Below are 27,286 nucleotides of genomic sequence, written 5' to 3'. Positions count from 1 at the left end.
AAAAAGCGTAGAGGGACACAGAAAAACCCTAAAGAAATAATCAATTAAAATATTCAAAAATTCCCCAACCCCCTTATACCAAAGCGTGAAGAACTTCGTGTTTAACTATAGCCAATTGCTGACCATACATGTCCACAGAAGTCGAGAGAAGATTAGGACAAATATTAATAAATCCAGGTCTAAAAATCACATAGAGGTCCCTTAGAAGACCACACACCCTCCCTCACCTATCTGTAGCAAGATCCTGTTGACAATGACCAGCATAAGCGACGTTTTCCGCTGTCTGCTTCGAAGACACATAGAGAAAATAATCGGAATCTAAAAAATCAATAATTATTAATCTGAGAGTGTCTCATGCTGTACGTACTTGCTACTCCAGCCCCAGCAACGCTCCCGGATTCTTGCTCACAACTGCGCTTACCTCTCAAACAACTATAACACGCCTAGAAGAAAAGAAATTAATAAATACTTATTATCTAATTAAAGAGGTACCTGTAAATGATCCGCCTGAACTTGAACAGTGCCACATTGTGTTACAGAAGAGCAACCAGATCGAATAGCGTGCGTTTGCAATGCCTCGGCTGATTGGCAACAAAGTAGACACCATTGGTGGCGCAGTCTCTAGAGAAAATATTTTCTTCGTCACGTGATCAAAATTTATTTATCTGCGCACAGACCTGATAGTCTTTTGCATTGGGCAACAATTGTTGCTACAATTTTTCAAGTCAAAATTTTAATTAGTATTGATTCAATAACTATATACCTGCACTAGAGTCTTCTTTGCTGAATCGAGGCTAGGGGAGGAAAGCGTTACGCGATTCTGCGCTTATTTGCATCTTACGCGTTGATCGTGCTGTCGTAGAACACGCTTATTCGAAGGCTCTGATCGAAGCTCCGCTTTCGGATGACGTGCGGGGGATCGAGAGGGACGTGGCTCAGCTGCAAACGTGTTTGGCGCTATTTCGTCGCCTTGCGATCGCGCCTACCTCGTGCCGCTGCGGAACGTAGATCGTATGCGCCAAAGAAGAGACCAAAACGAGCAGTGGAAGCGTAGAAGACATTTGAGATCGTCTAAATTTAGAAGTTCTAAATTTAGCGCTGACGTTTGAACAACGTGCGCTAGGCAATTTCGCATTTTGACCTTCCGCGCGTCAGAGAGCGTCAGAGGTAGATTTAGACGTGACGAAACCGGGCAGTCAGCTTCCGCGATATACTGTACTCGGAGAGAAGAACAAAAGCGGCGGATTTTCCTTTTCTCGTGCCTTACCGAAATATTTTTCTAGCGTGCGTTGCCAAGTCCCCAACGTCAGCTGGTGATAGCTCTACCGCCGAATCTACTTCTCAGAGCGACGCGACGACTTCTCCTATTACTCAAGATCCATCTGATCACATTACAGGCCGTCCTGTACAGTCTACGCCTAAACCAACTTCTATGGGTGGAGTACCACAGCTGCTCCACGTTTCCTTAGCTATTCTACTGTCAGTAGCATATATTGTTTAAGAACGTTGTGCCTCTAGAGTTGTTTTTTAACTATACTATGGTTATTTTCGTGTTGACGCTGTCGTTGCCCTAGTCTATTAATTTATGAACGTGCTGTACTTGTGTTTGTCATGAAGCTAGCAAATGCTAGCCCTGTCATTACATGCACAAATCAAAGACAAAAAAAGACTGACAGTATCAACAGGGGGGCCCCTTCAAAATGCATTCCCCACTGCGTATTAATAATAATAGCTAATACCTACTAATCCCCTCCCCGCGTACGTGTCACTGAATGAGTTCCTCCGGTTCCTTGACCATTGGAATCCCGGGCCCCTTCACTGCCGCCGCGTTTCCCATAAGACGCTCGACCATCACGCGACCGTAGTCCAAGCGGGACGCCAATTCCTTGCTGCATCCGTACTGACCAACATCGCTGAGACGATACGTCCGGAAGCGGCCTTTCTCGTCGATATAGCTCACGGCGCCCATGCGAGGACAGAATATAATCTTGGTGTGGTCTCGGAAGAAATTAATCTAGGGAGGGGGGAATGATGAGAACGCGTGGCGTGTTATGCGAGTGTGCGCGGAAACCTGAAGTATGCCGAGACTTAGATGAAGGACTATGGCGTCTTGCGTGCAAAACCAACTTCTGAGATGCGGAAGACGAGCGATTTCGTCGCCTTCCTTGGGACCCATAGCAGCTCCAGTCTGCACAGAGGAAATAGGGGGAGTCTTATGTTCTTCTAATGTGTAGTGGTTGTTTATTTTTGTCTCTTACCTTGAGGAGATGATCGCTCATGTAATCGCTGTAGTAATTCAAAAGGGTGACCTTTCTCTTTAGGTGCTCCGGACGCTGGCTGCGCATGTGGAATTCCTCGTGACCGTCGCGGTCAATGTAGTGAAGATTCCTAAAAGATATCTCTCTTGAGCCTTAACTGTGATCTTTAGCTTTGTACTACTCACTCTCCATCTGCCGCCAAAAGAATATGGGTATTGTCATTGAATAGGACGCCGACTGAATTGTCGGACAGCTGATAGCCGAGCCCGTATTTGTCCGAATAGTCGACCCATTTGCTGATCCAATAAATAGGCTGAGATGCCGGATCTTCAGCCTCATCTAATATAAAACGAACATACATCTATACAGATCTACATACCGTATACATATACATACCCCAATGCTTGCTGCTCTTCTTGTCCGGCTCTTTCTTCAAGCAGTCACTCAACTGGCACAGCAGATCACTCAGAAAATAATCAGACGGCTCAGTACCTCAAATAAAAAAAACAAAACTAAGAACCCCGCCTATCCTCTCCCCCAAATCTCATACAAGGACTAAACTCTGTAAGAGTAGGAGGAAGCGGTGGAACAGAAGAGGCTTTAACAGAAACAGCGGTCGTTGTCGTCGCCGAAGACAGCGCACCCTTCAAATGACCCGCCGCCGCTCCGCATCCGTCTTTATTGACGAGACTCAACGGTTTTCGTGGCAGTCCCGACGTCGAAGTAGCCGTTTTCTTCTCGTAGAATCGCGGCGCCATCGTCAAACAGCTGAGCGGAAGTCGAGTCGGCGCGAAGCCGGCGGAGGACAGATCCGAACGGAGGAGTCGGACGATGAGTGACTGTGCTGCAGGCGACACTTTGGGCGGAATAAAATAGTCGTTTCGTTTGATACGCGGCAAATAGGTCTCCTTGAGGGATTTCGTCTCAAAGGGAGGCTTTCCAACGAGGAGAGTGTACCTAGAATAAAAGATAATAAGGATACTATTACATTCCCTGCCTATGTAACTTACATTATACATCCTATAGACCACAAATCAACTTCGTAGCTGTGCCCCGTCTTAATCACTATATCTCCGGGGCAATATAATTTGGAGTCCCACATAAGGTCCTATATACAAGAATGCCTATAATTAAATTTTTCTATGAATTTATTTGTTGTGTACCTCTTTCTTTCTCCTTCGTAGTCGATTTTTGCTGCGAGTCCAAAATCGCCGATTTTCACTATCAATCCGTCGACCGTCGAGAAATATGTTGCCAAGTTTCAAATCGCGATGTATGACTTTGACGCCGTGCAAATATTGGCATCCGAGTTTCATGTAGTATCGAGCTTCCGCTTCGGTTAGAACGCGCCGTCGCTTATGCAACTCCATCAAAGACTGAAAATCAAATACTTACACTAGGAAAAAATGGGCGGGGTCAACTCACTCTTAGAAGAACGTAAACGTTTTCGGAGTCTTCGAAGTAGCCGCGAAAGCCGACGATGTTCTCGTGATTGAGACTTCGATGGACCGCAATCTCCATCGACATCTAGAACGCGAAAGAACATTTCGAAGTGAGGCCCCGCGCGAGGATACGCTCGTCGAACCTCTTCTTTCTGACGCTGTTTCGATGAGCGGCTCTTCGAGACGATCTTTTCGGCGAATACTTCCTTCGTTGTCATGTCCTTCAGTTCGTAGCAGCGCGCGAAACCGACCTGTGAAGGCGCGCACGCGGAGACGGCGGTGAATCGTTGGCGCCTTCGCTACGCTACTTCTGCTAGAGCTGAGACTCACTTTTCCGTCCATCTTTGGTGCTGAATCGGTCTTCTGCTAGCGTTTTCGGAGTGAGTGAGGACGAACGTTCGATGGGTCATCCGGGTCCTTTCAATGACGTGGGGTCTGCGGGGGTTGGACGTAGCGCTGCTGGCCAATCACGTTCGCTAGGTGACAGCGCCCGGATGCGACGATAAATCTCAAACTGGTATGCATGTTTCAGAACTTTCCACGGGATTAGAGTAACCTGAATAAAGCAAAAAGCGCTCTTAGAAGAAAGAAATCGCTTCTGACGTCACTTTTAGCGAGACCAATGTAATCCCCTCCCAATTTAAATCTAAAATCAACGCGCTGCAACGCCTTCGAATAGTCTGGCTTGTCCCAACTGAAATAAATAAATAATAGAAAATAATTAATGAATATTGACTGAAAGTCTTACCCGGAATCTTCCAACAAGGCGAACGTTATTTCTGAGAAAACAGGATTCTGCGTAAACGTTCCCGTCATTGCTTCATTCTATCGATGACGTCAGACGACCAGATTAAAATAAAACTATATTTCTTACCTCCAATAGTCTTTTTTCCCAGTGACTAAACGCCGTCTGAGCACTTCCTTGATTCTCTAATTCCACGCCGTCGAGAAGAAGACAATTAAAATGCGTCCGCGCTACTTCCTATAAAAATCATATTGCCTCTCTCTATATATATAAATCCTATGTCACGTGCCTTCAGTTTTGGAGTCACTACAATATTAACATTGTGGCTTACACCGCTACGTGTCTGCCAATTGTTTCGCGTCACTGTAGCAATTGTAGTGTTGTCCCACACGTAGTAGGGCCCACTGATGTATATAAGTCAAACTTCAAAATATATAGATTGAGCCCATAGCGTACTTTTGATTATAAGACATTGGATAATTGTTGCTATCTCGCGCCGTCCTCGGATTCTCGTTCGAGTCGCGATAAAAAGCGTAGAGGGACACAGAAAAACCCTAAAGAAATAATCAATTAAAATATTCAAAAATTCCCCAACCCCCTTATACCAAAGCGTGAAGAACTTCGTGTTTAATTATAGCCAATTGCTGACCATACATGTCCACAGAAGTCGAGAGAAGATTAGGACAAATATTAATAAATCCAGGTCTAAAAATTACATAGAGGTCCCTTAGAAGACCACACCCCCTCCCTCACCTATCTGTAGCAAGATCCTGTTGACAATGACCAGCATAAGCAACGTTTTCCGCTGCATTGGAATCGCTAGAAGAACCACTCCCACATTCCGCTGTCTGCTTCGAAGACACATAGAGAAAATAATCGGAATCTAAAAAATCAATAATTATTAATCTGAGAGTGTCTCATACTGTACGTACTTGCTACTCCAGCCCCAGCAACGCTCCCGGATTCTTGCTCACAACTGCGCTTACCTCTCAAACAACTATAACACGCCTAGAAGAAAAGAAATCAATAAATATTTATTATCTAATTAAAGAGGTACCTGTAAATGATCCGCCTGAACTTGAACAGTGCCACATTGTGTTACAGAAGAGCAACCAGATCGAATAGCGTGCGTTTGCAATGCCTCGGCTGATTGGCAACAAAGTAGACACCATTGGTGGCGCAGTCTCTAGAGAAAATATTTTCTTTGTCACGTGATCAAAATTTATTTATCTGCGCACAGACCTGATAGTCTTTTGCATTGGGCAACAATTGTTGCTACAATTTTTCAAGTCAAAATTTAATTAGCATTGATTCAATAACTATATACCTGCACTAGAGTCTTCTTTGCTGAATCGAGGCTAGGGGAGGAAAGCGTTACGCGATTCTGCGCTTACTTGCATCTTACGCGTTGATCGTGCTGTCGTAGAACACGCTTATTCGAAGGCTCTGATCGAAGCTCCGCTTTCGGATGACGTGCGGGGGATCGAGAGGGACGTGGCTCAGCTGCAAACGTGTTTGGCGCTATTTCGTCGCCTTGCGATCGCGCCTACCTCGTGCCGCTGCGGAACGTAGATCGTATGCGCCAAAGAAGAGACCAAAACGAGCAGTGGAAGCATTCGAGATCGTCTAAATTTAGAAGTTCTAAATTTAGCGCTGACGTTTGAACAACGTGCGCTAGGCAATTTCGCATTTTGACCTTCCGCGCGTCAGAGAGCGTCAGAGGTAGATTTAGACGTGACGAAACCGGGCAGTCAGCTTCCGCGATATACTGTACTCGGAGAGAAGAACAAAAGCGGCGGATTTTCCTTTTCTCGTGCCTTACCGAAATATTTTTCTAGCGTGCGTTGCCAAGTCCCTAAAGAAGAGGACCTCCCACCTTTTTTGCCACAGTTTCCAGCAAATGTACCCTTCATCCGATCGATGGCGTACTTCGAAGAAACACCTCGATGGATCGAATCAACAAAAGACTTTGAATTGCGCCTAAAAAACCCAATTCGCAGTGGAAAACGCGATTGGGTCGGACTTTTTCCTGTCGGATGGAAGTCTCTTGCCGATTACGTCACCTATATGTGGGTGCGCGGCCTGTCCGTTCTCTGCTTCGTCGCCAGCACTTTTCCTCCGCGAGAAAAAAACGTTGAATCGTCGTTTCAATTCGTCTACGTGAACGGCAAAGGGAAAGTGTTTGCAACCACGCCCCCTTTTCAATTTCAATCCTCGACATGTGACGCCTTGGAATCGTTTGTCTACGTGCGAAATGACGATAAAACAGAACAAAGCAAAATCCTATTCGAAAGTCGCGGCGTGGGAACCAGTATGTCCGGTTCAGATGATAACATATGGAAAAAAGCGTTTAAAAATGAACGAAAACTCACGCATCGTCAAGAACTCAAATACGCCGAATTGGAGTCAGAAAATTCCCGTCTCGTCCAACGAGTCAGCGAACTCGAGAGGGAAGTCGCTCATCTCTCTGAAATTATCGAATCGACGAGGAGAATTATGAAGCCACCTGATAGTCACAGTCTTGCTACTTCCGTTGATGAGCAACCCATTGTTTATCCGCCGGTTTATCAGCCGCCTGGTGTTTTGTTCGTGGGGGGTGATGAGGATGTTCATTGTCCTATTTGCCAGAAGATGTTTCCTGAGTCGATGGGAACGCTGGGATTTCAACAGCATGTTAATCTGCATTTTTCCGATACTGACTAATTTAGTATTGTAGAGCGTTGTTCTTTTGCGTCTTGTACTACTACTAATAAAGGCTTGTGATTAGAGTATTTCTATGAGGGGAGGCACTGGTTTAAAAATATCGCAGGTCTTTGTATGAGATCATGTGGGGGCGGGGCCTTCTATCGATCCTACTCATTTTAGTCAATTTTTCGCTGGGACCTGGGCAAGACCCCCGTCAACAAAAAAACTGCCTCAGAAACGCGAGAGAGACCCTGTGCAATTTTTCTAAATTTATTAAATAAATAAATAAATAAATAAATAAATAAATAAATACATACCGTATACATATACATACCCCACTGCTTGCTGCTCTTCTTCTCCGGCTCTTTCTTCAAGCAGTCACTCAACTGGCACAGCAGATCACTCAGAAAATAATCAGACGGCTCAGTACCTCAAATAAAAAAAACAAAACTAAGAATGCCGCCTATTCTCTCCCCCCAAATCTCATACAAGGACTAAACTCTGTAGGAGTAGGAGGAAGCGGTGGAACAGAAGAGGCTTTGACAGAAACAGCGGTCGTCGTCGTCGCCGAAGACAGCGCACCCTTCAAATGACCCGCCGCCGCTCCGCATCCGTCTTTATTGACGAGACTCAGCGGTTTTCGTGGCAGTCCCGACGTCGAAGTAGCCGTTTTCTTCTCGTAGAATCGCGGCGCCATCGTCAAACAGCTGAGCCGAAGTCGAGTCGCCATCTTTGACAAAGAAATTCCCCGGCTAAAGTGCGGACGCGCGTGACGTGACGTCACACTCAAGCCGAAACCAGAGCCTATAATACGGAGACGTTTCATCGAAAAAATCCCCGCTTAGTTATTGAGGAGTCCTTTGTGATTGCATTTGCCAAACGAAACTCACAATTGAAAAATTAATAGTGACGTAACCGTTGGCAGTGGATGCAGCACCGCAGTAGTCTGTCAAGGCGGATTAATTAAGTACAGTGTATGTTTCATCATTTTCGCGCTTGGGAATAGCCCGTATGTTTTTATTGCGTGGGCGCATTTTCCCACGCGAAAACGGAGGTCTTTAGCGTCAAATAACGTGCGAAAAAGGGGTTGTATGCAGCGCGTCGCGTCACGTGCTCTGCAGCGCAGCATCCCGTATTTTCCTTTCAAACGGAGGCCTCCAGGAGATCGAATCGGCATCGTACGACTACGAACAGACTCTCGTACGTCCGGACGACACCAAAAACGACACGTTGACGCGAAATTCAGCGTAGATCCGATGTTCTCGCGGAGGAGGAGCGAATGTGTTCGTCGCTTCAAAAATTGGAGAACCTCGTCGCAGCGTTCGCGGCGATTAATAATTAATTAAATAATAATTGCGTTGTTGGCCCGCGAGTTGTCTTTGGTGTTGAATAGGAATTTGCATGATGGAACATCCGTTATGTCTTAAACAAAGGACCGCCCTCTTTGAATGAATATAAGTATGATGAGAGAAATTAAGAGCACGTGACAACGCATCCAAAATCTCATTGATTTAAGCACGTGACTACAAAATCCTAATCAAAGTTTCTACTCTACGCATTAATTCAGGGGTCTGTTTTAATTAATTAAAAATTAATTAATTAAAAATTTACGTTGACGTACCGTCGTCTCCAAGTCGACCTGTCGAAGAAATCGCTTCTTCTCTTTCCTCCACAACCCCGTTGTCAACACTTCCCCCCGGACTCTTCCTAGGTTCCTCGTCGTCGCCCTTGGTTCCTTTATCTCCGCCGACGTCACGATCTTTCGTTTCAAGCGTGGGCACGAAATCGCTTTCGAGTGCCAGTTTTTCGTTCTTGATGCTCGCGACAACCCAATCCCCCAAATCCGGCGTCACGATTTTGACGACGTCGTCGTGTCGACGAGCGCTCGTACTTGGGCCTACACAAGAACGCGGTCCAGCATTCCGATCGAAGAATGGCACGCGCGCGCGACTCACGCCAATGGGACGAGGCACTAGAAGATGCGTACATATATATACAAGTACAACTACTATATATATATATATATATATATATATATATATACACACAAGTACAACTACTACAAAGGAAGCATATATATATATATACATACACAAGTACAAAATAATTTAATAATTTTTGCGTTGATAAGGTGGGGGAAAACGTTCTGGCGGGGGCGGGGGCGGGGGCGGCGGTTGGTGTTGCATTTGCTGGTCAGTAGACTCAGCCGACGTCTGATAGTGAGGGTGATTTTAGTCTGCGGACGAGGGCGGGTGCTGTCCGGTCAACGCCGCCGCCGCCGACGCGGACAGCATGGGCAATCCCGCGCCGGAGCCGTGGGGACGTCGATCGGGAAAGCGAAAGCCGGCGACGTTGCTATCGTGCTGCCGGCATCTGCGCGCACAAACGATCAAACTATAAGATGAGAGTTGATGAGCGAAAACGCGTACCGTCTGACTCGGATTTGACGTTTGATAGAGAAGTGACGGGCTTCCAGTGACATAACTTCATCTACGTCATTACCTTTAAAAGAAATTATCAGCGTGACGTCATCATACATATTGCATGCACTCTCACTTTCCAATTGTCGTAAGAATTCCCCAAATAAATTGATTGACTTTGATGTACTCCAGAGACACCGGTTTACTATAAGGAAAAAAATTAGAAACGCGTCATCATACAGTGTAAGCACGCACCTGCAAACAGGACACTTCCACGTGCCTCGTTCGCAATTCAGTTGAAGACATGACTGAAGATCAAAACACTAAAATAATTTTTATTTATTTATTTATTTATTTATTTGTCTCTCTTCTGGACTCCTTACCTGCACGTGTCGACATTCTCGTCCTCTCGCCGGAAACGTGATTCGTCGGAACGAGAGGGAGCACTTGAGCGACACTTTGATGCTCGTCTGCTCGACGCCCGTTTGATTTCCAAGTTGATTCGTCGCAGCAAAATTGGCTCGAACTAGAGAAAGAGAGAAATGAAAATTTTTTCCCAAAACGTATTTATCTCATTGACTTTTCTGTATGCACAAATCGACGGCGAGCAGACGCTTCTTGATGAGACTCTGCAAAACGGGGGACGATGAACCAATTGGAGTACGAATAGATGAGACTAGAGAGAGAAGAGAGATAAGACTTCACGCGCAAGAACAAATAAGCGAGACCTACGCAACAGTACGCCGTCACGGAAATTTGTATCGTATTGCGTCCAGCCTGGCACAAATTCTTGATGTAGAGCGGCTTGTGAGCCGACCGTCCGTTTCCCTAATAAAAATAAAATAAAATAAAATAAAATATATGTTATGCATTCAGTGACGTCATCACGCGTACCCTTTCGATGTGAACCGGATGCTTATTGACGCTCACGCTCACGGCCGCCGGCCAATTGGTCTGAACGAGCTTATCTTCGTTACGATAGCACTTGAATTGCAATTCGAGATGGGAGCTGAATACATAATAATAATAATAAAAATAATAATTATTATTAATAATAATAAACTTTGCTCTGAATACTGATAGAGAATCGAGAGTTCCGTAGACTTGATCTTAAAGAACGCGTTATTGCTCACGAACAAATTATGCCGAAGCCGAAACGGATTCAAGATGGCGCCGTCTCACACGGGAAAAGACAAGCGAAGCGTTTCTAGAAGAAAAAAAACCGTCCATTCATAGACGCGAATCTCTCAAAAATACAATAAATTATTACCGGGCTTAGTTTCGGGCTCAGGCTTGATTTCGGGTACCCCGACGGCGGCGGCGGCGGCGGCGGCGGCGGACCGTACCCGTATTGTCCGGGACCCGAAGCGTACGGCCGCTTTTGTCGCTCGATGAATTGCTGCGGCGGAAGACGATTTGGATCGAGAAATCTCGGCGGAAGGCCTTCGGGAGTGCCGGCGGACGCGGATAAATTCCCTGTTCCATTCCCTGTCCCGGATACTGCTTCGGAAAATACGCGGCGGGACCGGGATATGATCCCGGTTGCTGTCCGTGCCCGCTCACGTGCGCCTGATGAGCCAATCGCCGTCGCTCTTCCTCCTGCTGTTGAATTCGTGCTGTGGCATGCGCCGTCGCCGTCGCAGCGGCGGCGGCAGCGGTCGCCGGTCCACGGACGCCTGACCGGTGCCGTCAGGGAGAGGCGGCGGCGGTGGCGGCAGACCGTTTCCTCTCGTGTTCCCAGGCGCAAAACCTCCTTGATACATCGGATTGTCCGACGACGGCGGCGGTGGCGGCGGCGGCGGCGGCGGCGGCGGCGGCGGGGGAGTGAGAGCGTATCTCACTGTGGCGCCGGTCTGCTGAGGCTGGGCGCTCATTTGCGCTGATGAAACCGCCGACGTTGACGTAGTCGTAGTGGAGAGCGGCGGCGGCGCTCCCTGTTGTTGTTGTTGCTGTTGCTGCGTTGCCGATACGCCGCCCCAAACCGTTGTGACGATGGATAGCGATTGGCTGTTGTGCGCCCTGCAAAGGCGGGGGCGGGGGAATGTGATTTCCCTGCCAGTTGACAGTACTGTAAGAGAGGAAGCGCTCGGTCGAAAGACTTATATGGAGAAGGATTGCGCACCTAGGACGCGCGGTGTGTGGGAGAGTTCCTGAAGCGGTATAGTGGAGTCGGAGATCAAGGGCTGCGGCGGCGAACTCGGTCCGCCTGCATAATATCGCCGCCCTGCTGCTGTCTCGTGAATTGCAAACGACTTAGATCGTCGAACCAGGACGAGAGCAATGCTAGGAAAAATATAAAAGAAAATCAAAATCGGAAAATCATATCATTATTATTTCTTTACTGTACTTACAGGAGAACTTGGGCGTCAGTTTGTTGCGATGGGACGCGCACACGGCCATCAAGCGATAGGCTACGCACACACACACAAATTAGACAAGTGAATTAGACTTGATTGGATTTGAAGCGCGACGAGACTAAACTAAATATAGGACCCACAATCCCCTCCAAAAAAACGGTCAAAAAGAGCGCGTCTCACCTAAATTCAATTCGTATCCTGGTTGCCCGGCGACTTTGTGTATAACCTGAAAATATGAATCCGGTTAGAGACTATTCGGATGAGAAACCGTTCAAAGGACAAGAACGCATTCCTCGACCGGGTTTCGCCTCATCAAGGAAGCAACCACTCACAGATATTAGTAAGAAAATGACAGAGATATCTCCTACGGGGATCGTCTAATGCGTCCTAATAGGGCATCATACTAAATAAACAAATAGAAAAAAAAAGAGAAAAAGGATCGCGCACGGGATTCGATCCCGCGACCACTGACCGTAAGAGACCCTGTTCGAAGGGCTTCTGAAAGGCGCGCTCGTCGAACAATTCCTTAGCACAGTTCGACGCGAACATTCTTCCAAGTACTGATCAATGCACTGGAGACGTTCGTTCGTCTGTTGTATGTGCTCTTCCATCGTCGGAACGCCGCCGGGGCCCGGCACGGCGACGTTGCCGGCCGCTGCGGATATAATGGGCGGATGCTGCATCGTCTCCCTAGGTACAATTAGAAAAATAAATAAAATAAAAACTCGTCCATCGTTGTCGTCGTGTCGTCGATTGGATTTATCGCTTCGCGAGGATTTTTTAGCGCTTCGAACGTCGTTTTCTGACGCGTACGCGTCCGAATGGGGCGACGAACCCGGCGTTTCGTCGAGGACGGACCGCCCCTTTCAGTCAAACTCCATCTCGAGCGCGAAAGCGTACGGAAACGACCGCGAAACAACGTTCGCGGGTTGCGTTCGAAGCGTTTTTAGGGGAGGGCAATCGCGTGACGAGGGTTAGAGAGAAAAAAAAAGAACGTTCGATATCGCGGACGCGTAGAATTACCTTCGTTTCTGTCCTTCGCGTCACCCGCTCGCACTAGACGATAGACGAGGCTTCGGCGACGGACGCGATGACGTGCGTCACTTCGTCGCTCGTCGGAGTGAATTTCTTCCGCGGCGGCGCCTCCTTCGAGAAGATCGAGGATCTGACGACGAAGGAGAGCTTAGTACGAGCTTCCCACTCCTTCGCGAACCTTTTCTTCTCCGTCGCACGCGAGGAAGAAGCGCAAAGAAGCGAATATGTTCATCGACGTGACGTTGGCTACAATGACGACGTTCCCGGATGCGAAAAGACAACTACTGCAAAGGAAGCATATATGTACATATATATCTATATACACAAGTAAAAAAAAATTCTAAAAGCGCGTTACACGTTCGCCGGCTAGATGCCAATTCAAAAAATAGTGCAGGGAGGGGACGACGAAATCACAGAGAGAGAGGCTGAAGGGAATATAGAGCGAAGGGCGGGGTGAGGAAATAATAAAATCACTGAGGCGGCTGTTCCAGCAGCCTCCATTTTTCTCAATAAAAAAAAGACCATCTGCTTGGTGCTGCCTATCTTTTTCAATCTACGGGGGCCGACTGAATATTTTGCTGACGTCGGCTAAATCGCCCAAGTCACCAAGATCTCCCAGGAGATCTTCGCTACCGTCAAAAAGCTACAAAAAAAGAAATAGAATTCATTCCTTCTCTCAAATTGATTATTCTTACGTCAATTCCACCGTCATCGGCGGACGGAAAATTTGGCACGGACAAAACGTTCACCGTAACCGAAATATTACTCGGCGGCGCATTGAACCCGGGTCCGCACGTGCAAAACGTCGAAGGATCAATATCAACCTAAAAGAAATAAATATATAAATCTGAGAAAGAAATTGTCAATAACACTTACCAATGGAGTTCCAGGATTCCCAATCCTCTCCCCGTCCGCGAGAGTCGACGTCGTCGGAACACTTCGCGCCGGCAATTGTTGCCCGCTTCCGCCGACGCCACCCGGACCGAGAGAAGATATGACTCAAGATCAAAACACTGAAAATAATTTTTATTTATTCATTTATTTGTCTCTCTTCTGGACTCCTTACCTGCACGTGTCGACATTCTCGTCCTCTCGCCGGAAACGTGATTTGTCGGAACGAGAGGGGGCACTTGAGCAATACTTTGATGCTCGTCTGCTCGACACCTGTTTGATTTCCAAGTTGATTCGTCGCAGCAAAATTGGCTCGAACTAGAGAAAGAGAGAAATGAAAAATTTTTCCCAAAACGTATTTATCTCATTGACTTTTCTGGGTCCCCCGACGGCGGCGGCGGCGGCGGCGGACCGTACCCGTATTGTCCGGGACCCGAAGCGTACGGCCGCTTTTGTCGCTCGATGAATTGCTGCGGCGGAAACTTCGTGAATCGATCTTTGTAGATCAACCTTTTATTGAAAAAAATTCAATAGAGGTAGCGTTAACAATCAATTTCACCTCGTTCTTCAGCTCTCCAACTTCGGTCATCAAAGTATCAATTTTCTTCTCGTAACCCTATAGAAACAAATGCACTTCATTCATTCAAAAATACAAAGGCTCACCCTAATGACGTCAGAACCGGTTTTCGACGACAAATCGCTCATTCTCAACTCTGTTCCATCAGCAGCGGCAGCACTCTTATTGATTTCCAAACGATGAGATGGACCCTTTAAAAAATAATTCATAATGGAAATACTGTAACGGTTTTTTTTTCTTTGCCAACCTGCCACATCATGGACCCGGACGCTTTCGCTTTGAGATGAACGTGGACTGGCGTCCCTTGGCCAACGTGAACGTGTAGAGGCGATCGCGATCGTTCGTCACCCATGCGAGTTGTCATGTCTCTCCTCTGTAAACAAAGACCGAGAAATGCATACAAGCGACTCTTTTCTTGTCGGTAGTCGCTCCGATGTGCGTAAGGAAAAACGATGAATTCGCCATTTTTGGCAGGTTTAGGCTGATTTCGAAGGACGTTTCTCCACAAGAGGCCCCACTTGCGCAAAAAAATTCGATCGTTTACCTATTCAATGTCGAATCTTTCGTTCTGACTGCTGTCTCCCGCGCTGTGGCAACAACAGTCGCGTAGAAGAGCGTCGTCAAGTCAAACTAGAGAATTGACTGCGATGACGTGTGCAACATCGACAATGCGCACGCTCGACAAGTCGCGATGGTAACGTCGTTTACAAGCGATTCATTTATCGCCCACGATGCTTTATAGGGCGCAGGAGAATCGTCGGTCAGCGAAGAAGAGATCAGAGAACTCGGAAAGGACACTGTGTGTAAGTGAAAAGAGCAACCGAGTGAAATGTCGCCTATTTTTCGCTGTGTAGTTACACCAAAGGAAATGAGGAGCCTCGTTCGAAGATATCTGGCGATAGATCCGTCGGGCATTCCCCTACAAGATGCGTTCGACATTTCCGAGTTCTGCCTACCCCGTCTTCTCCATGGATTCGTATCCCTTTATGCGTCGAAACCGCCAGAGAACGAAGAAACGTCGATCGAAGACCGTCGTCTGCACATAGAAGACCAATATATCAGGCTCATGTCACTTCTGAGTCCGAGAACTCTTGAATCAGACAAACTTCAGAGTGAGATACATAGTAATAAGCAGATTTTCATTAACTTACGTGTTGCCTATTTTTATGCAGAGTTCTTTCTCGTGTGTGACGTAGACGGTGACGGAAAATTGTCTGAAAATGATCTCTATTCTACGTTTCGGATGATTTGAGTCGAGCAGTCACCAGCGAACAATTGAACGAAATTATACATGGACTACTGACAGCAAAGGAGGGAACCAAACGAGATCACCTTCCAATCGAAGAATTCATTCAAGTACAGATAAGAGGTAGTACCTTAGTAGTGCTTATTACCAATCGGGAATTTAGCTCATCTCGGCGTCAGAAATATCGGAAAAATTTACGGTGAACGTGTCTCTACAGTAGATCTAGAAGATAGACGCTATACACTAACAGCTACAGGGCGTAAATATGTATATATCCACGTGCGCACGTGATCTCCAACTAGGAAGTTATTTTCCAGAGAAGAAGATGGATGACACGATGACGAATTGATGCAGAAAAAATCCCTTTTCGTTTCAATCTTTCAAATTTCCTTATCAAACTTCTCAAGGGGGGGTGGAGTTATCACGTGCGTTTTTGCGTGTCCTACTTTGCACGTGACGCCTCGTGTGAGCATGGCCCACGCGCACGTTACTGCTGATTGGCTCCTCTCACAATCCGCCGTCGCAAATCTATGCACCGATCGTAATTAGATCCAAACGTGCGAATCAATAGCGATCGACGAACGGCCGCCAAACAGAAGCGCAACACAGCAGCGGAGATCGAGAAGCACGCGCCCCACGCAGCCGGCTACAAGAGGTCCCCTCCTCCCTCCGTGGGTGTGCGCTCGCCTCTCCTCCCTCTCCTACATTGACCCCTCCCTCGTTCTCCCTCCTATGGAAGCCAGAATTAGCATTGATGAACGCCGCGGCAGCCGGACAACCGAATCCCCTTCTCCGTCATCCGGCCGCCGCCACGGCGGCTACCGCATTCCGCGTTTCCCTCCGCGTGGAACCCCTCCGCGAGCACCGGGCACAGGCCACCGGCAATCGCATCGCACGTCGCCACTCATTCACACGGGAAGAGAGAATAGAAATAGATATATAACATATAAATGTATACAGTAGAAGGTCTTACTTCACTTTTCGTTGTACATCTGATCGCTTTTACCTCGAATATGATCCTTCTTACTTATGGGCGTGGCTTCACTTTCTTTTTCTTAATTCAATTACTGAAAAACCGCGTATCTTTTTCTCTATAGGAGTATTAATCCAAGATCCTCTCATGTCGGACGCCAAAGGCAAACAGCAGCCACGCCCACCCATGCACAGCATGAGCAGCGAAGATTCCGGCTACATGGGCAGCACGGGACGCATCCCCCACGTCACCATGGCAACCGCTCGCGGACCAACAGGTAAAACCCCTATATGAACTCCCCAAGAAGAAAATGAATGAAAACTAGCGGTTGCCATAGGAGCGGCTCCCCGTATAGCAATGCCGCCTCCCACTCACCTAACTGGTTTAGCCGGTTTCATGTACGGCGGCGGCGATCCGACGGCGACGCACCCGTTTCTTCCTCCCTCGTCAGTCCACGTATTCCTCGCCGACTATGTTCGTCCGCCCCACTCAACGATGGCCTTCAAAAGGGACGTCCCGGGTCCCGGGGGCCCCTTGCCGCCCATGGGCTACGGAATGATGGCGGCGCCGATGAGTCGCGACATGATAACGGCCGTCGCCGCGAATCCGTCCGCCACCGTTTCCGCCGTCGCCGCGTCAAATAACGTTCCGACATTCGGGAAAGCCGGCGGCGGACGGGGTTCGTCGTCGTCGACGAAGAAGAAGAACCACGAGGCGAATAAGCCGTTCGTTTGCGAGTATCAGGGCTGTGACAAGCGCTACTACAAGCTCTCGCACTTGCAGATGCACATGCGGAAGCACACCGGCGAGAAGCCCTATTCGTGCGATCATCCCGGGTGCGGCAAGCGATTTTCGAGATCCGATCAACTTCAACGTCACAGTCGAAAACACACAGGTATAAGGAGGGAGGGAGGGAAAGGGGCTCCACTAGGGCTAGGCCTACACATGCATATATATATATATATATATATACATATATATATATACGCACACTCTACTCGTACATATGATATGGAACGTCAAAAGAAACTCTTATTTATTAATAACACAGTCATATTGTATAGACACCCCTTTAGCATATATAGAGACTGATTTAGTTTATATGTATATATACAGAAAGAGAGAAAGGACACTTTGTTAAATACCATACATACATTGTTGTATAGGAGAAGGAGTTGGTGGTTTAATAAATGAATAGCCATAAGTATGTATACAGACTATTAGCTAACGTGGTCCTCCTACCACTAACTCCGGGAGTAGTTATCCATATATGAACGTGTATGCACGCATCTACTAAGTACATAAATACATACCTAACTATTCTAAATCTTTCCTAGGTATCAAACCGTTTTCATGCGAGGTGTGCAAGCGCAAGTTCTCCCGAAGCGACCACCTGAAAACGCACATGCGAGCGCACACGGGCGAGAAACCGTACGCGTGCACGTGGCCGGGCTGCGTCAAGCGTTTCACGCGCTCTGACGAGCTCGTTCGACACAAGGCGATGCACGAGCGCAACATGTGCAAAAGTCAAGGAACGGCGGCCGCCGGCGTTCTACCCGCCGTCGCCCCAGCAACCACGCAGATGGGCATGGTGGGAGGAACGCCTACAAGCAATCCTCTAATTCAACCTCAGTAGCGCGCGCGTTGCTTAGCAACGTCAGCAACGCGCGCGCTACTTCACCGTGTTTGGCATCAATCGAATGTGACACGTGACATATACGAGGGGAGCAAGCAACGTTACAAAATAAGCTTTCAGGGAGAGGGGAGGCGTTACCGGGGGTAAATCTATTACTATCTATTGATTTCTGTCTCTAATCTCACAAACTCTTTCCGTCGGCCGTCGCCGATAAGCGGCGACGGAACCCAGGGCGCGATCCACGTCAAATACCAACGCGTTCCCAATACCTGCATCAAGTTCTTTCGATATGATCCCAAATCGTATTTGAAATCGTTCTCATTGTACTATCTATCGTTCGTTCAACTGAAAACGAGCTCGATCGTGTACTGGTGAGATAGACGCGATGAATTGCTCGATGAATTGCTGCGGCGGAAGACGAGAAATCCCGGCGGAATGCCTATAGAAACAAATGCACTTCATTCATTCAAAAATACAAAGGCTCACCCTAATGACGTCAGAACCGGTTTCCGACGACAAATCGCTCATTCTCAACTCTGTTCCATCAGCAGCGGCAGCACTCTTATTGATTTCCAAACGATGAGATGGACCCTTTAATTAAAAATAATTCATAATGGAAATACTGTAACGGTTTTTTTTTTCTTTGCCAACCTGCCACATCATGGACCCGGACGCTTTCGCCTTGAGATGAACGTGGACTGGCGTCCCTTGGCCAACGTGAACGTGTAGAGGCGATCGCGATCGTTCGTCACCCATGCGAGTTGTCATGTCTCTCCTCTGTAAACAAAGACCGAGAAATGCATACAAGCGACTCTTTTCTTGTCGGTAGTCGCTCCGACGTGCGTAAGGAAAAACGATGAAGAATCGATAACGAAGAATTCGCCATTTTTGGCAGGTTTAAGCTGATTTCGAAGGACGTTTCTCCACAAGAGGCCCCGCTTGCGCAAAAAATTCGATCGTTTACCTATTCAATGTCGAATCTTTCGTTCTGACTGCTGTCTCCCGCGCTGTGACAACAACAGTCGCGTAGAAGAGCGTCGTCAAGTCAAACTCAGAGAATTGACTGCGATGACGTGTGCGACATCGACAATGCGCACGCTCGACAAGTCGCGATGGTAACGTCGTTTACAAGCGATTCATTTATCGCCCACGATGCTTTATAGGGCGCAGGAGAATCGTCGGTCAGCGAAGAAGAGATCAGAGAACTCGGAAAGGACACTGTGTGTAAGTGAAAAGAGCAACCGAGTGAAATGTCGCCTATTTTTCGCTGTGTAGTTACACCAAAGGAAATCAGGAGCCTCGTTCGAAGGTATCTGGCGATAGATCCGTCGGGTAAACGTGGCATTCTCCTACAAGATGCGTTCGACATGTCCGAGTTCTGCCTACCCCGTCTTCTCCATGGATTCGTATCCCTTTATGCGTCGAAACCGCCAGAGAACGAAGAAACGTCGATCGAAGACCGTCGTCTGCACATAGACCAATATATCAGGCTCATGTCACTTCTGAGTCCGAGAACTCTTGAATCAGACAAACTTCAGAGTGAGATACATAGTAATAAGCAGATTTTAATTAACTTACGTGTTGCCTATTTTTATGCAGAGTTCTTTCTCGTGTGTGACGTAGACGGTGACGGAAAATTGTTTGAAAATGATCTCTATTCTACGTTTCGGATGATTTATGGTGAACAGAGTCGAGCAGTCACCAGCGAACAATTGAACGAAATTATACATGGACTACTGGCAACAAAGGCGGTTTCTCTCTTGGACTTCACCTTTTCAATAGACTAAAAGAAAAAAATCATCTACTGTAGTAGCCCCTTCTTCGATAAGCCAAAGCGTATACAGTACATACCTTTTTCATTAGGGGAACGAGTTCCTTTTTCTGTGCAAGGATCTTTAGCAGTTCCATAATCAGTGGAACGTAATTGTGTTTACGTCTGATATTTTCAATCTACAAAGACAAAGGAGTAGCGCGATGACGTGTAGTGACACGCAGATTTTCACCTGATATCTTTGTACTTTTTCCGCCTCCACTTCCAGCTTCAGCTTGGCTCCTGAAATCTGCTCCTCGATGCGCTCAAGGCTCTTTCTCAATTCGGCACAACGAGGATCTTCTCCCTTGGCCATGACATCTAACTGGAAAAAATAAAATTTCCCTCATTAAATGATGACTTTATTTAATTATTTAAGTGATCACATCTTGAAGTATCTTTGCCTTATCTTCCTCCAGTTTTTGAGCTAGTTTTGCGTACAGCATGCGTTGATCAGACACAATAGCCATCAAATTGAAATGAATCTCATTCGCTTTGAAACTAATCAAACAGAAACAATCAATTCTTTCAATCGATCAGCTAAGAAGACTTACCTTTCAATGCGTTTTTGGAGGACTTCCCTGCAAAGACTAAACCAACTGCGTTCACCAATGCTTCCATGGTCAATAGGCCCTTCTTTCAGTCCATCTAATTCATAGAGACGGCCGTCAATGGGAAGATAGCTGACAAAATGAAAAGCGTCATCCTTGTCTTTAACTGACGGATCAAACTCAAACGTCTGCTGCCTGTATTATTCGAAAAAAGATAACTCTAAGAGCACGTGGACCCATTCAAAATTGAGTTGCATTGCCTGGCAAAGCTGTTGTGCACTTCTCGAATTTCGGAAGAATTCGTTAGAGACAGGCCCTTCAGCTAGAGAAAAAAAACGCCATATGGATGTAGACGGTAACTCCTATTATTATTAGTTTACAGATGGATCCATTGATGAAGTAAATTCTTTAAATCTCGTCAGATTCTGACCCAAATCGACGTCAGGATGATTGCAGTTGAGAAGAACGCTTAGAATCGCTTGGGTAGCACACGCATTCATAATAACCTACGCAATTATATAAAATCCGTTGATCGATTTTATGCAGTGCAGCATGCCTGTTTTGCGAAGAAAAAGTCCGTTTTTCTTGAATCGGAGACGAGCGTTCCGGACACTTTTTCATCGGGTCTCCATTTGAATAGGAAGACGAGTCCGTGAACTGGTCTGCAAGCGAAATCTACAACTATTGCACAGTTGGAGTTGGTTCTACGTACTCCAATTTCTCGAATTCTCCTTCCTCCAGCGACCACATTTCCTCGACTTGCACTCCACTCACTCCTATCGAGCGATGTGCCAATTTTTCATTGCCTAGCGTAAGCTTTACTCACCGAATCCCCTGATGAGTTCCGAAAAAACGCCAGGATCGCTCTCGATCAAGCACCAATTGCCCGAAGACATCGCGAAGAAAATGTTATACGGGAAGTGGGAAAGTTCCCGGGGCAAAAGCACAAAACTGCGTTTTTCATCCCGTCCTCGTCTCGAAATGGAGTCTATGGACGTCGCAGGCAACGCAGGCAAACATCCGCTATCGGAGGCGTCACTATCAAACACTCGTCAGCAAAATCTCGACGATTCTCAATCGAACGACGCACATGATGAAGAAGCAAAAGAAAGAGAACTAACAGGAACAAAAGAGAGAGATGAATCGAGCATACAGATTCTTTCTTCGCCTCAGTCAATGAACGATCAAGCGCCAGTGCCACCGAAACCAGCACCAGAACCTCCATCAGCTGATGCAACATCTCGATCCCTAAGCAACACCACTACAGCGTCAGCAATAGCTCCAGCACCAGCACCAGCACCAGCACCAGCACCAGCACCAGCACCAGCAGAAAAAAGACGCGCACCAACGCGAAAAAAAGGTGAAGGAGCCGGAAAGCGACGTGGCGGCTCACTCGAGGGAGGAGCAGCCGGCGGCGGCGGCGGCAGCCAATCGTCGTCCTCGAAGCGAACTAGAGGCGACGTGTCGACGGTGTCGGCGCAAAAATTGCCGGCACACGGCTTTCCCCTCGAGCATCCGTTCAACAAGGACGGCTATCGATACGCGCTCGCCGAATTGGATCCCCACGTGGAAGACGATCTTGAGACGTACGTCGGCAAGGCGGTGCCGGCTCGACTCTATCGACGCGTCTTGCCGGAATCCGTGATGCTGTCAATGAACGATCGAGCGTCGCAGTTGAAGATGTCCGACGATCGAATGAGCGTGAACGGCAAGAGCGACGCACGGCGTGCGACGAGGCGCTTGGTATTTCGAAGTCGTCATCAAGGAGATGGGTCCCGATGCTCGCAGGCGTACGGAAATCTTCAGGCGCCGCTGGGCTACGATAAGTTTGGGTATTCGTGGCGGAGTAAGAGGGGAACGCGATTTCATCAGAGTTGCGGGCGACGTGCTCGGCTTCTTTATCTATCTTCCAAAACGGTCGGCGGACGAGCGTCCAATCTTGCCGCTCACTCACAAGGACGACGCACTGATCAAGTTCAAAAATTTTCTCTATTTCGAACGAAAGGATTGGGTCGAGAAGGCGGTGAAAGCGCTCAAACCGTTACCCGGTAGTCGCATCGAATGTTTCAAGAACGGCGTATCGCAGGGCGTGGCTTGGGAGGACATTTTTGACGGGACTTATTACCCGGCCGTTTCGCTCTACAAGAACGTCGCCGTGTCCGTCAATTTCGGCCCGTCGCTCATCTGTCCGCCGAGAGGCCTAAACGACTATCAGCCGATGAGCGACGTCGTTCTGAAAGCGTGCATTGAACAGACTATGGCCGATATGATGTACAATATGGAGTTCGAAGAGGAGGCGAGTCAGGGAGGGCCTCTGTATCAGCCGCCCGTGTCGCGTTCGAGAACTTAAAACTGCATCAGATTAAAAACATGTGTATTCTAATTTTTATACCAATAAATTGCATGAAAAAAGGGATAGCAACATAGTGAAGGTCATCGATCCATCGATCATACCTGCACTTGAAATCAGATGATTTTTTTTCAGAACCGCGTAGTACGTTCTCGTGGCATTAGAGAGACAAGAGCAGATACGGAAGAGACCGTCAGCTGACAGAAAGAATTTCGTCTATTTCACACTACACGTGGCTTGTTCCCGGCCCGGACTAGATTTCGATGGCGATGGCCGACTATTCTCACGAAAAGGAAAGACTGCGGTCTTTTCGACATTGGCCGAGCAAATCTCCACTAAAGCCGGACGATCTGGCGAAGGAGGGCTTTTACTACACTGGGATCCGCGACCAAGGGCGTTGTTTTGCTTGCAAGCGACTCTTCGAAATGTGTCGTCCAGGAGAAGATATGCAGAGAAAGCACGCAGAAGCGTCACCCGAGTGCCCTATCGTTCGATCTCGATCCAACATGGCGGCGGCTAAAGGGGGCGATGTCGATGTCGATGATATGAGCAGCGAAGCTGGTCGACTGGCGACATTTCGGAAGAAATCGTTCAAATGGCCGCGCGACTGCCCGATAAAACCCGTCGAACTAGCGAAAGCCGGATTCTACTTCACGGGCCGAAGGGATATGGTCGAATGCCATGTGTGCCACGTTCAGTTGAAGCTGTGGAAACCCGGAGATACGGCCGAAGGGGAGCACAGATTCTATTCTCCGCTCTGTCCCATCGTCGCTGCCAAGGCCGATACGAAGCAGCCAAAACACCCACCTCCTCTGGGAAGGACCCCACAACGCCGCCCTGCGTCACCTCCTCCTGAACGAAAGCCCTATTTAGAGAAAGAGCGATTGCGTCTTCTCACGTTCGAAAAATGGCCTCGCAGCATTCCCGTTTCGCCTCACGACTTGGCCGAAGCCGGCTTTTATTACACGGGACGAAGGGATGCCGTTCGCTGCTTCAACTGCCACGTCTACGTCGAGCAGTGGATGCCCGGCGACGTGCCCGTCGAAGAGCACGTAAAGCATTCGCCTAATTGCCAGTTTGCTCAATCGGTCTTGCATCAGAAGGAAAGGGCAGCGGGACCGCTTGTCGTTCGAAATGCGAGCGCCGAAAAGTCGACGAATTATGCGGAGAGATTGGCGACCTTTCAGAACTGGCCTCCGCGGAGTCCCATTTCGGCTGAATCGCTCGCCGAGGCGGGGTTCTGCTACATGGGCGAAGGCGATCGGGTTCGATGCGCGACGTGCGGCGGCGGACTTCGAGGCTGGGAGCGGGGAGACGAGGCGTGGGGCGAGCATCTGCGACACTTTCCAGCGTGCAAGTTCGTCATGGAACACTTTGGTCTCGATACGGCGGCGCAGGACGAACCGTGGCATGAGCCCAAGCAGCAAAGACCCCCAGAGCAGGAGTCACCTGAACCTTTGGATTACATTGCAAAGGCAATTGAAATGGGCTTCAATCGCAATCTAGCAGAGAGGGTTTATCGTAAAGGACACAAGAACTTCACTGAGTTCCTTGAAGTGTTGATCCAGGTGGCGACGTCTGAAGCACCACCTAATAATTCACCTATTCCTTCTGCACCCCCTCCCGAGAGTATGAATATAGACGACGAGATGGCGCAGGTGAGGGAGAGTCGCCTCTGCAAGATATGCATGGAAAGGCAGGCCGACGTTCTCTTTCTTCCTTGTGCGCAAATTCTTTGCTGCCACGTTTGCGCAGAGACAGTGCGTGAATGCCCCATCTGCCGATCTCCGATAGAATCAAGAATCAGATCCTATTTTGCCCAATCCTAATCACCATCATAGATATGTGCCTAAGAAGAGTATTTTTAATTAAGGACACAATTTAGGCTTCACGTTTTTGTTGGATGATCAATAAAAAAATACTCAATTCGCTGTTCATGATTTATTTTGTACTCGGCTATGAGTGAATCTACACTGTGCAGTACTGTTGACTTGCTATCTTCGGCGGCAGCCCGCACACACTGCATGTCCGACTCGTGCAAGAGTTTCTCTCTTTCTGCAAAATGAGACGACCGCATCTCCTAGATGAGAAAAAACCCATGGAATACAGCGATGTCCGATTGTGAGAGAGAGAGAGACAGACCTCTATACTGCGATAATCTCTTTGGTATTGCAAGATGGCCTGAAACAGATGCCAAATTGAAAACTCGGGCCACAAGACGTCAAGAAACGAGAGACAGGAATAGGACGACTGCCAGAGAAGGAAGTTGCTTAGCCGAACTTCTTCCGACGTCCGTATGAGGAGATCTGGGTCAGACGAGTCCGTCGTGTAGAAGCATTTTTCGGATACGTCTCTTTAGAACAAACGAATTCAATGCATAATATGTCAATGGGCGGATGATCCGGCTCACGTTGGATACAGGCTTTCTTCTACTCCCCAAGCGACCTGCTTCGCCGCCTGGGTCATTTCATAGCGGGATGTATAGGCAATGCAAATATTCAGAAAACCTCTACGAGAAAACGATTCACCGCAAACGTCCAAGGTACGATCGTCGTATCTATTGACCTCTTGTTGTTTCTAGACAAGACGACTGCCTTGGCAATGGTCTTTTGCACGTCGACAGGTAAGAGTTCCACATCACCAAGAATTCGAATGCAAACTTTGTGCTTTTGTATCAATTCTCTAGACACAAAGAAAAAGTCTCGTAGCACGTGAGACCTTCGAATGAAGATTTTCTCACTCTTCCTCAATCAGTCGAGAGAAGCTCTTCTTCGCCAATTCCATGAGACCGTCGACCTCGTCCTTTGACCTCTTAAAGTTCTCTATGCTCAATGCGTAGACTGTGACCTCGAGGCACCATTCCAAAGTCTAAAGGCCATGCATTCAATAGGGAGGAGGGGTCGGTTTCCCCCCAACCTCAGCCAATTTTTCGAATCCCATCGCGTGGCCGTCGCTGACGTGAGAAAAGTTCATTTTTCTCGCGTATCGTCGATTTCCGTCCATGATGAGTGCGACGCGTTTCGGTGTGGGACCTTGTTTGAGGATGCTCGAGCTGAATCGGCGCATGAAGCCGGCTGGACGTCGTTCCTCGGGACCGGCCTTTCGGTCTAAGATGTCGCGCACCGTCGGGCCCGACTTCCACAGCCAATCGACGAGGAACGACGAGTTTTTTTAGGGGGAGGGATCAGCCACCGCACGCTAGATATCGACCTCGCTCGTGACGTCACGTTAGGTGAACCTCTCAAGGAGAAAACACCGAGTCTACGGCCGCCGCGCCGCGCTCTCGGACGGCGTCCGACAATCGCAAGGCCTCAGTGGAGAAAGGCGAGCACTCCTGCAAGCCGTAGCCGCCGTAAATGCGGCTGCATCGCGTCGCGCGACCGCACTAAAATTCCCTAACCCTGCAGATCTCTACTTCCTGATAGCCAAATCGACTGGCCCGTGCACCGAGGCGGCCAAGGCAAGCGCCGCGTCTCACGCTTCGTTTCGCCGCCTCGTTGACGCCCATTTTCTCTTCGCTAGGCGCTCAATCGCCGAGCTGACGACCCACGGAGTAAGTCTACGCCTCCGATCCCTTTGAATTTTCTGCCTCCGCGACGCGTGCACTAATTGTTAATTGGCATTTGTTTATTTATTTATTTATTTATTGATAGAGCTCTGACTTCCGGCATATTGGTGCTGATCATTTATTTCGGATTGTTGAGAGAGAAGCATTGCTGGTGGACGAAGTGGTCATTTCTAGTGTAGATGGCCTCTCAAGTTTCTTGGGGGCCGGAAGGCAGTCGTTGCTCAGAAAGAAGCAAGGTTAGTCGGAATCAATGGGTGCAGTACCACTAGTTATCAATGATGTAAAGATATGAACCTGAAGGCTGTGGGCTCCTCGTTGGAATGTGCTGCTTCAAAGGGAATACCGTTTTTTGGTCGCCAAGTTTTGAATCGAGGTAAAAGTATTTTTAGATGGTCTGTCTTTTGACTTTTTTTCATTGCACCTCGCGGTTTAGGTCACGTCCTTGCTGTTCAAAAGTGGAGTGGAAGCGCGAATCGAAGAAACATAATGACGGAGGATTTTTATAAAGAAATAGTACTGGTGAGCGATGGATTGAACTTGAACGTTGATTTTTCTGCCTCACTTGCCACTTAGCATCGAAAAATTCTTGGCTATTTGGCTCCTGTATATTGCTTGCTGATGGATCGGACAGGCAGACGCATTTTTACTGGCCTTTCTTTTCTTAGGCTAGTTTTTATAAAAACCGCTGAATGATTAAAACGCGCGTCTAGTTTCTGCAAAACTGTAGAGCCCCTTATTTCCC

At 47.9% G+C, this 27,286-nt stretch overlaps 7 protein-coding genes, 2 long non-coding RNA genes and 2 pseudogenes across 9 annotated transcripts; 4 read left to right on the top strand and 7 right to left on the bottom strand.

Annotated features, from left to right (window-relative positions):
• Window positions 1-1,578: 1,578 nt before the first annotated feature.
• On the bottom strand, window positions 1,579-4,129 carry LOC136188366 (serine/threonine-protein kinase PLK1-like; annotated as a pseudogene).
• Window positions 4,130-4,214: 85 nt separating this feature from the next.
• LOC136188370 (leishmanolysin-like peptidase) lies at window positions 4,215-6,135 on the bottom strand. The gene is made up of 14 exons (XM_065976119.1): window positions 6,104-6,135; window positions 5,996-6,071; window positions 5,851-5,948; window positions 5,773-5,803; window positions 5,688-5,720; window positions 5,503-5,631; window positions 5,378-5,453; window positions 5,199-5,328; window positions 5,051-5,150; window positions 4,902-4,999; window positions 4,731-4,849; window positions 4,575-4,678; window positions 4,449-4,525; window positions 4,215-4,394 (listed from the first exon to the last, which is right to left on the bottom strand). Exons 1-14 carry the CDS (start codon window positions 6,133-6,135, stop codon window positions 4,247-4,249), a joined length of 1,251 nt encoding a protein of 416 aa, XP_065832191.1. The 3' UTR covers window positions 4,215-4,246.
• Window positions 6,136-9,361: 3,226 nt separating this feature from the next.
• Window positions 9,362-12,640, bottom strand: LOC136188369 (zinc finger MIZ domain-containing protein 1-like). The gene is made up of 14 exons (XM_065976118.1): window positions 12,633-12,640; window positions 12,455-12,597; window positions 11,902-11,961; window positions 11,748-11,833; window positions 11,620-11,672; window positions 11,232-11,569; window positions 10,858-11,026; window positions 10,445-10,559; window positions 10,279-10,378; window positions 10,131-10,226; window positions 9,934-10,076; window positions 9,806-9,873; window positions 9,687-9,755; window positions 9,362-9,503 (listed from the first exon to the last, which is right to left on the bottom strand). The coding sequence occupies exons 1-14, from the start codon at window positions 12,638-12,640 to the stop codon at window positions 9,362-9,364; spliced, it is 1,590 nt and encodes a 529-aa protein (XP_065832190.1).
• A 775-nt stretch (window positions 12,641-13,415) lies between these two features.
• Window positions 13,416-15,077, bottom strand: LOC136188567 (uncharacterized). The gene is made up of 9 exons (XM_065976301.1): window positions 14,955-15,077; window positions 14,658-14,783; window positions 14,497-14,601; window positions 14,393-14,449; window positions 14,206-14,343; window positions 14,009-14,151; window positions 13,819-13,955; window positions 13,638-13,766; window positions 13,416-13,585 (listed from the first exon to the last, which is right to left on the bottom strand). The coding sequence occupies exons 2-8, from the start codon at window positions 14,772-14,774 to the stop codon at window positions 13,762-13,764; spliced, it is 702 nt and encodes a 233-aa protein (XP_065832373.1). The 5' UTR covers window positions 14,775-14,783; window positions 14,955-15,077; the 3' UTR covers window positions 13,416-13,585; window positions 13,638-13,761.
• Window positions 15,078-15,102: 25 nt separating this feature from the next.
• Window positions 15,103-16,004, top strand: LOC136188568 (uncharacterized). Its single transcript, XR_010670244.1, has 4 exons — window positions 15,103-15,213; window positions 15,265-15,522; window positions 15,583-15,766; window positions 15,820-16,004. It is a non-coding gene; the product is annotated as an uncharacterized lncRNA (long non-coding RNA).
• Window positions 16,005-16,281: 277 nt separating this feature from the next.
• LOC136188368 (Krueppel-like factor 16) lies at window positions 16,282-18,265 on the top strand. The gene is made up of 4 exons (XM_065976117.1): window positions 16,282-16,327; window positions 16,754-16,906; window positions 16,967-17,524; window positions 17,967-18,265. Exons 2-4 carry the CDS (start codon window positions 16,777-16,779, stop codon window positions 18,263-18,265), a joined length of 987 nt encoding a protein of 328 aa, XP_065832189.1. The 5' UTR covers window positions 16,282-16,327; window positions 16,754-16,776.
• A 273-nt stretch (window positions 18,266-18,538) lies between these two features.
• LOC136188070 (uncharacterized) lies at window positions 18,539-19,345 on the bottom strand. Its single transcript, XR_010670100.1, has 4 exons — window positions 19,230-19,345; window positions 18,917-19,042; window positions 18,752-18,856; window positions 18,539-18,704 (listed from the first exon to the last, which is right to left on the bottom strand). It is a non-coding gene; the product is annotated as an uncharacterized lncRNA (long non-coding RNA).
• Window positions 19,346-19,910: 565 nt separating this feature from the next.
• On the bottom strand, window positions 19,911-21,655 carry LOC136188069 (ubiquitin carboxyl-terminal hydrolase isozyme L5-like). Its single transcript, XM_065975790.1, has 10 exons — window positions 21,453-21,655; window positions 21,339-21,402; window positions 21,183-21,288; window positions 21,007-21,132; window positions 20,887-20,948; window positions 20,630-20,821; window positions 20,462-20,576; window positions 20,269-20,400; window positions 20,117-20,215; window positions 19,911-20,048 (listed from the first exon to the last, which is right to left on the bottom strand). Exons 1-10 carry the CDS (start codon window positions 21,520-21,522, stop codon window positions 19,941-19,943), a joined length of 1,074 nt encoding a protein of 357 aa, XP_065831862.1. The 5' UTR covers window positions 21,523-21,655; the 3' UTR covers window positions 19,911-19,940.
• LOC136188068 (set1/Ash2 histone methyltransferase complex subunit ASH2 pseudogene) lies at window positions 21,567-22,976 on the top strand (annotated as a pseudogene).
• Window positions 22,977-23,221: 245 nt separating this feature from the next.
• On the top strand, window positions 23,222-24,913 carry LOC136188153 (baculoviral IAP repeat-containing protein 7-B-like). The gene has a single exon (XM_065975886.1). The coding sequence runs from the start codon at window positions 23,240-23,242 to the stop codon at window positions 24,803-24,805; it is 1,566 nt and encodes a 521-aa protein (XP_065831958.1). The 5' UTR covers window positions 23,222-23,239; the 3' UTR covers window positions 24,806-24,913.
• On the bottom strand, window positions 24,829-26,147 carry LOC136188154 (dehydrodolichyl diphosphate synthase complex subunit DHDDS-like). Its single transcript, XM_065975887.1, has 6 exons — window positions 25,893-26,147; window positions 25,717-25,844; window positions 25,542-25,658; window positions 25,387-25,485; window positions 25,119-25,329; window positions 24,829-25,056 (listed from the first exon to the last, which is right to left on the bottom strand). The coding sequence occupies exons 1-6, from the start codon at window positions 26,040-26,042 to the stop codon at window positions 24,865-24,867; spliced, it is 897 nt and encodes a 298-aa protein (XP_065831959.1). The 5' UTR covers window positions 26,043-26,147; the 3' UTR covers window positions 24,829-24,864.
• Between the last annotated feature and the right edge of the window lie 1,139 nt (window positions 26,148-27,286).

Source organism: Oscarella lobularis, chromosome 6 (genome assembly GCF_947507565.1).
Source record: "Oscarella lobularis chromosome 6, ooOscLobu1.1, whole genome shotgun sequence".
NCBI classification, from domain to species: Eukaryota; Metazoa; Porifera; class Homoscleromorpha; order Homosclerophorida; family Oscarellidae; genus Oscarella; species Oscarella lobularis.
The sequence above is the reverse complement of the archived record's forward strand: the minus strand, read 5'-3'. Positions and strand labels throughout refer to the sequence as shown.

Excerpts from the sequence above, each read along its gene's own strand:
- LOC136188370 (XM_065976119.1), bottom strand. The coding sequence starts at position 6,135 with ATGCGAAATTGCCTAGCGCACGTTGTTCAAAC. Across the intron at positions 6,072-6,103 it reads CTAGCGCACGTTGTTCAAAC|ACGATCTCGAATGCTTCCAC; the intron begins GTCAGCGCTAAA and ends TTCTAAATTTAG. Across the intron at positions 5,454-5,502 it reads TTCAGGCGGATCATTTACAG|GCGTGTTATAGTTGTTTGAG; the intron begins GTACCTCTTTAA and ends CTTTTCTTCTAG.
- LOC136188369 (XM_065976118.1), bottom strand. Across the intron at positions 11,027-11,231 it reads GCCTCTCCCTGACGGCACCG|GGAATTTATCCGCGTCCGCC; the intron begins GTCAGGCGTCCG and ends GGAATGGAACAG. Across the intron at positions 9,756-9,805 it reads TGGAAGTGTCCTGTTTGCAG|TAAACCGGTGTCTCTGGAGT; the intron begins GTGCGTGCTTAC and ends TTTTCCTTATAG.
- LOC136188567 (XM_065976301.1), bottom strand. The coding sequence starts at position 14,774 with ATGACAACTCGCATGGGTGACGAACGATCGCGATCGCCTCTACACGTT. Across the intron at positions 14,344-14,392 it reads TTGGAGAGCTGAAGAACGAG|GTTGATCTACAAAGATCGAT; the intron begins GTGAAATTGATT and ends TTTCAATAAAAG. Across the intron at positions 14,152-14,205 it reads CCGTCGGGGGACCCAGAAAA|TTCGAGCCAATTTTGCTGCG; the intron begins GTCAATGAGATA and ends CTCTTTCTCTAG.
- LOC136188368 (XM_065976117.1), top strand. The coding sequence starts at position 16,777 with ATGTCGGACGCCAAAGGCAAACAGCAGCCACGCCCACCCATGCACAGC. Across the intron at positions 16,907-16,966 it reads AACCGCTCGCGGACCAACAG|GAGCGGCTCCCCGTATAGCA; the intron begins GTAAAACCCCTA and ends CGGTTGCCATAG. Across the intron at positions 17,525-17,966 it reads TCACAGTCGAAAACACACAG|GTATCAAACCGTTTTCATGC; the intron begins GTATAAGGAGGG and ends AATCTTTCCTAG.
- LOC136188069 (XM_065975790.1), bottom strand. The coding sequence starts at position 21,522 with ATGTCTTCGGGCAATTGGTGCTTGATCGAGAGCGATCCTGGCGTTTTT. Across the intron at positions 21,133-21,182 it reads ACTTTTTCTTCGCAAAACAG|GTTATTATGAATGCGTGTGC; the intron begins GCATGCTGCACT and ends ATAATTGCGTAG. Across the intron at positions 20,822-20,886 it reads GTGCACAACAGCTTTGCCAG|GCAGCAGACGTTTGAGTTTG; the intron begins GCAATGCAACTC and ends CGAATAATACAG.
- LOC136188153 (XM_065975886.1), top strand. The coding sequence starts at position 23,240 with ATGGCGATGGCCGACTATTCTCACGAAAAGGAAAGACTGCGGTCTTTT.
- LOC136188154 (XM_065975887.1), bottom strand. The coding sequence starts at position 26,042 with ATGCGCCGATTCAGCTCGAGCATCCTCAAACAAGGTCCCACACCGAAA. Across the intron at positions 25,845-25,892 it reads GATTCGAAAAATTGGCTGAG|ACTTTGGAATGGTGCCTCGA; the intron begins GTTGGGGGGAAA and ends CATGGCCTTTAG. Across the intron at positions 25,659-25,716 it reads TCTCGACTGATTGAGGAAGA|AGAATTGATACAAAAGCACA; the intron begins GTGAGAAAATCT and ends CTTTGTGTCTAG.